This window comes from Talpa occidentalis, unplaced genomic scaffold, assembly GCF_014898055.3.
Source record: "Talpa occidentalis isolate TD23 unplaced genomic scaffold, MPIMG_talOcc4v2.1 talOcc4.17, whole genome shotgun sequence".
Taxonomy (NCBI): Eukaryota; Metazoa; Chordata; class Mammalia; order Eulipotyphla; family Talpidae; genus Talpa; species Talpa occidentalis.
Window position 1 is genome coordinate 12,449,854 of NW_023601754.1, and position 9,283 is coordinate 12,459,136.

Sequence of the window (9,283 nt, forward strand, 5' to 3'; positions counted from 1 at the left end):
GCACAGTGGGTTGAGTACCACGCCGAGAAGACTGCAGGGTCTCTGCACCGCGGGTTAAGACTACATGGGCTTTTATTTTAAATGAATTTTTTTTTTTTGCTATTATTATGAGGTAATACAGGTTCCTTACCGAACATTTCTAAAATGCAGGAAACATTGAGTAAGAGAAAGACTAGATCTCTCCATGACACCTACCTGACCCGAAATGTCAACTCTGCAGATGTTAACTGTGGACATTTTAGTGTGGTGACACCACCTGAGGAGAGCTGTCACCTACTCCCCTAAATCACAGTGTTGTAAACTGTAGATACCCCAGAAATTGCACACTTTTTCAATTAGTGTGTATTATGTGTGTCATTGTGCTGCTGCCCACTGGATCTTATGCTGTGAGCCTCTTTCCAGGACTGGGAACATCACGCCCTGCCCTGGCAGCCCAGAGGACCATGAGTGAACAGGCCCCCATGGTGCCTTCCTCATGAGAGGGCCCCATGGACAGGGGGAGCCCCTCTCAGGCCTGGTCAGGAACAGCACTCCAGCTCCTGCTCAGGGCCAGAGGGCAGCACTGGCTAGTGAGGAGGGACAGTGGTCGTGGACAGGGAGCGTCTGACCTACATGGCGTGGGCACCAGGGAGAGGCTGACGTGGACACGCCGACTGGAGCTGGAGGCCCCAGAGAGGACAGACAGAGAAGCATCTGGAATATGCCCGGGGACCCTCTAGGCTGATTCCATAGACACACCAAGCTGCCCTCTGTCCCCGTCCATGTGTCTGCAGCCCAGACAGGATCATGGTGCCTCGGGTCATCCTTTTCAAATTCATCAGTTACTCAAAAGAAACAGAGGTCAGCAACTCCACAAAGGAATGAGCCCTCCCAGACTGCAGAAGGCTCTATCAGGGCAATGTCTGCACTGGTCCGGGGCAGCAGCCCTTCTGCCTGCCTGTGACCTGTGACCTAGATGTGGCTTCTCTTCACTGACCTTCTCCCTGTGCAAAGGACAGAGTCACCCCTCCTCCCCTGGCTGCTGCCCGTGACCACACAGGCCTCTTAGCCTGTTCTTTTAAATGACTTTTAAAATAACCTGTACCTTTCAGGGGCAGCTTTCTCTGCCCGCCTTTTGTCTACACAAGTGTCCTTTATTCCTCTCTTCCTTTTGTAATTAGCCTGCCTTTATATACAGCGAATGTCTCTGTATTGTGGAGAGACTGGCCTGGGAATCTCGCTGGGTGCTGCTGAAAAGGGAGAGCTGGTGAGACTTTTCTCAGAGTTAACTCAGGGACCCGACTCTCCAAGCCCAACATCTCCAAGAAATGATCCACATTATTACTAAATTTAAAATCCAGGCCCCCGTTCCTTGCCCAGCAGGCAAGTTGGGGAGGCTTGAATGGATAAAGGGAGTGGACGGGACCCCGTGGAACCGGGACATGAAGCTGAGGATCCTCTCTGCTCATTCAGAGCATCATCAGGACATGCCCAAGACTAGTCTCCCCACCGGCCAGATGCCTGGGGTGTCATAGGCCCAGGGCCCTCACTCTGTGCTGCAGGCCCTCCTGTCTCACCCACCGCTCCTCTTAGTCTTTATTTCAGTAAATGCTCCTGGGTGTCCAAGCAGGAGAAACTGACTGTGGACCAAGTGTTATTAGCCATATCAACCTCCCTTGTTCTGTTTTCCCTCATGACAACACCTCCCGTCAACACGCGCAGGAAGCTGCTAACTCAGCAAGGACATCGATAAACAGAAATGCTTTCACGGGCAAGGGAAGGATCGCTGGCCTACGGTTCCGGATTAATAAGTGAGAAACAGAGCAAAGAAATACCATGAGGATCAATGGACCTAGGGATGAAGGGAGCAGACATTTCCTCAAAAGACAAACCAGCCTTGAGGGGCTGGGAGCAGGAGGTTTTGGGATGGAGGAAGGATGTAACCTGCTGTCCTGAACCTAGGGCCTAGCCACACTGCAGCCCCCTCTTCCAGCATGTTCCAAGGCTGTGCTCCTTGTCCTGCCTGCCAGCAGGTTCCAGAGGGCTCAGAGGCTCCCCTGGGCTGCCCCTGACCTGAGAGAAGCTTTTTGGGTTAACACTGTCTCCTGGTGGCCACAGGTGAAAAGACACATCTCTCTTTGGCCCCCTCAGGGCCCATCCTCCCGAGAGGCCACTGTGTTCTCACTCCAGCTCATGGGCTCTTAACCACTCCCCGCGGTCACCTGACTGTGTGGTCTGTACCCGCCAGCCCCCTCCCCTCCAAAGCCACCATAAAGCCAGGCCTGTCCCTGGAACTTGATCCTGCCAATCCTTGGTCTGCTCCCAACTCCCTCTGACCCAGGACTCCCTCTTCTCCAGGGACTCCCAGCTCTCCAGGCCAGCACTACCTGCAGTAGCCAATGGAAAAGCAGCCCTGCTGTTTGCCCTCTGAGCAAGGGAGGTGAGAGGCAGGGAAGGGTGGAGACAGCATGGATGTTCTGGGTAGGGGGGTGCAGGGGACTCAAGGCAGAGAAGGGTGCCTCGAGCATGGGGAGGGATGAGCCTAAAGTATGAGGATGCTTGGTGTGGTATGGACAACCTGGCAGAGGTCCCTATTTATAAGTAACACGCACAGCCTTGACTTAGAAGTAGAAATATCACTATGAACTCTTGAGACTTGTGATCTTAAAATTTATCTTTCAGTAATTCAATGCTGCGTCCACAGAAAAGGTCTGTAATAAACCAAAATACCATTTATGAGTGTCCTGTACACCCAGAGTTGGGCTTGAAATTCCTTTTCTACTCAAAGAAAACTGGGGATTTTTGAAAAATGACTGATTCTAGGGTTGGGCCTCCTTGGAGGTACAGGGGTTAAGGACACAGTGCTGTCAAGCTGTCACCAGCCACTGCCTCATGGGTTTGATCCCTGGACAGGGAGCAACCCACATGGTGCAGCAGACCTCTCCTGTCTCGCCAGCTGCTCCCCTCAGCAGTGTATTTCAGTCGATCTGCCTGTTCTGCTCCCTGCTCTGTCTCTGGTGAATCCTCTTACCCCCCTGCATCTCTGGCCTGTACCCCAGTTCTTATATGCATAAATAAATAATTCTTTAAAAAAAAGTCCAGAGCCAACCAGACAGTTCCTACCTGTGAAAGGGGAGAAATTTCAGTTTCATGAAGAATAATGATTAAAAGAGGTAGAAACCGTTGTTTTGATCTAGGAGTTTAAAATATTTCTAAAAGAAAATAAAACACAAAATTAATTCGGTACCTTGAAGGAGGACAGGGAACAAGTTCATTTTCTTCAATTAATAAAGGAAATGTGTAAAGGAAACAGGCTGAGCCTCTCCCCTGCACGTTCTAACCCAGGGACCACTGGGTCATTGACTGTGGAGTCATCTCCATGAATTCCAGGTAATAAATCGAAAAACATTAAAGTTAAGTTCCCACCATTGTACAAACAGAGAACAGATGCCCAGGCCTCAGGCATCAATGTTGTTACCTTTGCCAAGGGAGAGTTGTGAGTCCTGACACCTCCCGTGCAGGGGCCCAGTGCTACCTGCAGCCTAAAGGGACTGAGCCAGAGTCAATGGAGCCTCCAGATTCAACAACCAAATCCCAGAGAAAACAGCCCAGAGCAGAGTGATGGGCACTTGGTATGTGGGGCTAGAAAGAGATATTCCCAGCTACTCAGTGCAGAGTGAGTGTGTGCAGACCTGGGTGGGAGGCAGGAAGGGTGGAGACTGCATGGATGGTCTGGGGTGGGGTGTGCAGGGGGCTCAAGGCAGAGAAAGGTGTCTGGAGCATGTGGGGAGGGACAAGCCTGCTTGGGTGGCCCTCTTGGTCCCAGGGCCGACCCTGCTGGGAGAGGACTGCATGACCTGGCTGAGCACTCCTGCCTTCCACAAAGCTCCATGGGCCAACCCAGCAGCCAAAGGAGCAGACCAGGCTGAGAAATGAGGCTGCAGCAGGTGGTCCTGGACTCTACTCCCGGGGCCTCCTGAGCAGGGAGGACCAGACCCAAAGGCCTCAGCTCCCTGAGAAACAGGGGCTGCTGGGGCTCTGCAGCCTGGAAAGGGAGGGTCATGCCGCCCCCTGGTGGGTGCCAGGGACACTGCAGCCACCGCCCCCAGGTCACAGACACACAAGCAGTCAGGGCTTCTGTACAGAGGCTTTATTGGGGACACTAGAGGTTGGGATGGGAGGAAACAGGACTTAGTTTTTAGCCAGGATCTCCTGAATCCAGGGCATGTGCTTGGTGACGCGGCTGTAACTGCTAGGCATGTTGGTGGAGCAGGTGCTGCTGCCAAAGGACACGACGCCCACCAGGTTCCAGGCTCCATTCTTCTGGCAGACCAGGGGCCCGCCAGAGTCGCCCTGTGGGAGGAGAAGCACCTGTCTGCAGTCTGAAAGGGGTGCCGGGATCCTTGTGCACCCCTGCCTGGCTCAACAGTTATTGCTAAGAAACAAAATGTATGCACAGCGATACCTAGTAACATCCATCTTATCAAATGCCACCCAGTTTTGCACCTGCTCCCAGGGGCCCATGGCTGTGGTCTGTAAACACACTGGGAAATATAGCCCAGGAGTGCACGTGAGAGCAAATCTCCTGAATGGCACCCCCAAGCCGGGCCAGAGCCAGGCATCTACTGGGTCCTGGCTCTGCGGACAGAGGGCAAGGGTTGAGGGTAAAGGAATATGGGGCAAGGAAAGGCCTCTACCATGATTGCGGAGGGGTGACCCAGGGTTAAGGGGCCATACCATGCAGGAGCTGACACCTTTGCCGCCTGCACAGACCATGGCATCGGTGATCTTGCTGCCCCAGAGTTTGACGCACTGGGCATCGGACAGGAGAGGCGTGGTGCCCTGCTGCAGTTTGTTGGAGCCCGCACCTGGAACAACAAAAATCCCAGGAGGAGTAAGCCCCTCAGCCTCCCAAATGATCCTTAGAGGAGTGGACAAGACCCATGATTGCTGCTGTCCCTCGTCCTCCTCTTCCATCAATATCAGGAGGCTGCTAGAACCCAAGGCCTGTACCCATTTATACCTCAGTGGTACCCAGTCCTTATGCTTCCACCCCAGGTGGAATTTGCTCCAAGCACAGTGGTTGAACACCCCCTGCCTGCCCAGCTGGGTTTGAAGGGCAAGTGGCAGCATCTTCCCCCTTAAATCCTTCTGACTCCTGGAGACCCCATCTGGGGTGACAGAGAGCTCCCTCCCCGCTGCCCCTTTCTGGTGTCTTCTGTCCTGTGGAAGGACCAGCCTGGTAGCCCTGGCCTAGGCTGGATGCCGGAGGAGACAATCAGGCAGAGCCGTCCCTGGGGAGGGGACAATAGGCTGGACTCTCAGAGTCCTGACCACATCCTGGATACTTGAATCCCAGCCGGGTCTGGAAAGAGGCCCCAACTCCAATCCCTGAGGCTTGGGGGGCATTCCAATGCTGCTGGGGTCACTGTGGACAGGTGCAGGTGGTGAGTGGGGCGGGGCCTGCTGGGACTGAGCTGTGTCTAGAGAACCTGACCATTCAAGGACATCATGGACCTCATGTCCTTGATGGGTCGGTTTCCATTAAGCCGGTTATAAATAAAATAGTGGACACATTAATGATACTGTTTGAATTTCCACAGAACCAAAGAGCAGAGCCACATGGGTCCCAACTGCTGTTTAGGTAGACAAGACCCACATCCTGGGTGACAAGGCCAAGGCCACTCACCATGGGAACTGGTCCTGCCCCAGCCCGTGGTGACACACAGGGCCCCGGCAGGGAAAGTGTCCTCAGCGCTGGGCAGGCACACGGGAGACACGATCTTAGAGAAGCGGGCCGGTGTGGCCAGCTTCAGGAGGGTGATGTCGTTGTTGAGGGTGATAGTGTTGTAGTTGGGGTGCCTGAAAACCTGTGAGTGAGGCCAGGAGGAGGGGGTGAGGCCTGGGATCCATAAAGAATCTGCAGGTTTTAGGAGACGGCTGTTTTCCCAGTGACAATCAGAGCACAAACCGGGGGAGCCCAAGGGAGACTCTGAGGCCCATCTGCTGCCTCCTGTCTCTGCAGCCGAAGGGCCTTCTCCCCACTGCTCCTGCCCCCAGCAGCTATAGCCCCAACCCCTCAGCTTGGCGTACCTGAGCAATCCTCAGGACCTGGACATTCTCCTTCTTTGATCCCTTGTCAAACACTCCAGCAACAACCAGGTGGGATGTGCTAGAAGCAGCAGGTGGGGTGAGGAAGGATGATGTGCCTGCTCCCCTCCCCCACTCTTGGACCCTTCCTGGGACTCACCTGACCCCACAGTGAGCAGCAGTGACCACCCATTTCTCATTGATCAGGGAGCCCCCACAGAAGTGGAGGCCCTTGCGGTCCTGGAGGAAGAGGAGTGGTCAGCGCTCGAGGGAATACCATACCAACCTTTCAGCTGCACCACCCCATTCCAACTTGGCCTGCACCCCAGTGTGATCCTGCTCAGGTGAAGGCTCTCCTCACCTGCAAAGACACCTGCCAGGGCCAGGAGCCAGGACGAGCATCCTTTCCATTTACGATCCTCTGTATGCCATACACAGCTGGACGAATGGCCGGGACCCCACAGCCTGGAGGAGGTATGGAGAGAGGGCTGAGGTCTCAGTCATTCTGCAGAAATCTGGTTTGTAGTTCAGACATCACAGCACCCACTTCCATACTCCCCTATTCCCAGAAACTCCCAGGCACCCCAATCTCAGGTTGGAAGATCCACAAACATAGCCCGCTGTTCCCAGTCACCCTGCAGGGATGCAGAGGGACAGGCAGCTCCATCAGGGTCACCCTACCCAGAGGAGCAGAAACAGGCTGAATGTCAGGTTTCCCTGTCCCCCACTTCCCTGCTGGAGACTTCAATGCTCTCTGATTCTCCCAGGCTCATTTCTCCAAGAAACAGGGAGCAAACACTCTCAACCTTACAGGCAATGCACGCCAGAGAGATTGGTTGGGCAGGATGTGTGGAATTAAATTCAGAGTCTCCCAAATCCACAGGGTATTGTCTATTCTGGACATTTCAGCAACTCTTCATTGCATGAAGTTTACAGTTACCACACCGTAACAGGACGGTGACTCCCCACCATAAAAGTCACAAGGAAGAAATAGAAAACAGAGGACAAGATTGTCCAGAGCAAGGAGGACACGCAGGGCCCTTGACATGTGCAGACACATTCGCTGGGTCAGGACACGGGATCCTCAGCAGCTCCCAGGGGTGTGAGAACTTGGCCACAGGAAGAAAGGGGGGCAGGCCCAGCCCCTCCCACCAGCCAGGCTATCCCCGGGGTCCCCCAGGCCTTGCTCCAGGCAGCACCTGCCCCTGCCCCTGGGGACAGGGACATGGCCCGGTCACCTCCACATGGTAGTGATCCAAATAAGTTGTCCTCCTTGTAATTAGAATAAAACCTCTAGCAGAAGCTGTGAGGGCCTCACCCTGCAGAGGCTTCATTGTAATGGAGTGGGGGGCTGGGTCCCCTGTGCTGGTGGAGCCACAGGAGTGGGGCTAGCAGGTGTGACAGGGACGGGCAGGAAATACAGGGAGGAGCTTCCCCCACTGAGCCCTGGTTCTGGTTATAAACAGGGAGTGAGTGTGTGAAGCTGCACAGAAGTGACAGGCAGGGGCTCAGCAGAGGCCCCTTCCCAGGAGAGGGGGAGCAGGGAGCTGCTGAGCCCAGTGTGGGTGTCAGAGAATCCCTACAGGAAATAGGGAGAGGTGATATTTGCTAATCCTGAGAAAGATACATGGTTGTACTATTATTATTATTACTATTATTATTATTATAACAGACACTAAAGCACTGAGTAAGTGCCTGGCACTAATAAACCCCTCACAGCCCTTGTGCCCACAACCCCACATGAGCCTCCTCTAGGGCCTCTGTTCTCTGAGGAGCCCAGATGCTTCTTACTGAGTCCTGGCAGAGCGTTCAGGGCTCAGAAAGCCCTAGAAGCACCCCTCTCTCTCCTCCTGCAGATCAGGTTGCCTGTCTGGTCCTGAAGCCCAGTGTGCAGGGAGGGAACTCAGAGCTCCCCTCACCTGGTGCCTGGTCCTCCCCAAACTGAGCGAGTCCCTTGTGATGGGGCCAGGCTGAGTCCATTGGGGGCTGAGTCCTCCTCCCCAGTCTGTCCCAGGCATGGCTGGTCCCTCAGACCCTACCACACTCACCAAAGGCGGCCCCGACGAGGGTGATGCAGGAGAGAAGCCAGAGGAAGGCCATAGCGGTGCAGGGGGAGAGCAGTGGGGCTGCCTGCTCTGGGGCTCCTTTTAATATCCTGGGATTCCTTACTCCCCCACTGGGCCTCTGGGCCTCGCTGACCTGAGGCCTTCCTCCCAGTTGTCATCTAAGGATCTAGGATGATCACGAGCCTCCAAACATGTCCAGGCCTGGTGCTTCAGGCTGGGACACCCCAGGCTCACAGACACCTGTCAGCTGGTAACTCCTGGATCAAAGAACCCAGCTGGTCACCCTTGCGGGGATCCTGACTCCATCATGGAGGCAGCTGTTGCTCAGCAAAGACTTTATAAAAGGGGAATCTCATTGAGGTGTTCTGGGCACCCAGAGCTGAGCACCCAGGAGCGGAATTTCGACATAGGCCACAGAGCCCAGGACTTCAGGCTGCTTCTCTATCTACTCAGGAAACTCCCTGAGGCAAGCAAGGAAAATCCACAACACAAGGGAAGAGGCTCTGGTTCCTGCTGGGGTGGAATCAGTACCAGCATAGAAAGGGCAGTTTCTGAGCACTTGAGGACCAGGTGGAATGGCCTTGGGAGCAACCAAATTCTTTCCCTCTGCTAATTCACAGTGTATGAAGCCAGCTATTACATCTCTGTTGAGTTGCTAATCAATGAGGATTTGGCCCACACCATATACGAACCAGTGAGGACACAGAAAGCTCAGGGCTGATGTCAGGAACACAGAGGCGAGCACAGGAAGGCCAGGAGGAGGGATGTGCCCAGGAGGCTCCTGCCCTAGGTGGGGCCACAGGACCTCAGCCTCCTGGGAAGGACCCTCTCTCCCCAGGTCATGTCCCTTCTAGTTCCCAGACAACCACAAGCACAGAGCACCCCTGCCCTGTATTCCAGAGCAGTGAGAGAGACACTCACAAGTAAGAACATCACGTGACAGGTCCTCCCAAGTGGGAGGGGCTGCTGCAGTCAGTGTCTGGGCTCCCTGGGGAGAGACCCCGTGGGAGAACTGAATCTTCTCCCAAGGCCTGGGCCTGTGCTCACCTGGGAGAAGCAGGTCAGAGGGAGCAGGTGGCTCCCTGAACTCAGGACAGTGACCCCGGGAGCAGCTCCTGAGGTGGGACATTGAGGATTTGGGGAGACTG

At 54.7% G+C, this 9,283-nt stretch overlaps 1 protein-coding gene across 1 annotated transcript; it reads right to left on the reverse strand.

Annotated features, from left to right (window-relative positions):
• Positions 1-4,132: 4,132 nt before the first annotated feature.
• Positions 4,133-8,169, reverse strand: LOC119250308 (chymotrypsinogen 2-like). The gene is made up of 7 exons (XM_037518060.1): positions 8,118-8,169; positions 6,431-6,534; positions 6,230-6,309; positions 6,073-6,151; positions 5,669-5,849; positions 4,717-4,847; positions 4,133-4,332 (listed from the first exon to the last, which is right to left on the reverse strand). The coding sequence occupies exons 1-7, from the start codon at positions 8,167-8,169 to the stop codon at positions 4,171-4,173; spliced, it is 789 nt and encodes a 262-aa protein (XP_037373957.1). The 3' UTR covers positions 4,133-4,170.
• Between the last annotated feature and the right edge of the window lie 1,114 nt (positions 8,170-9,283).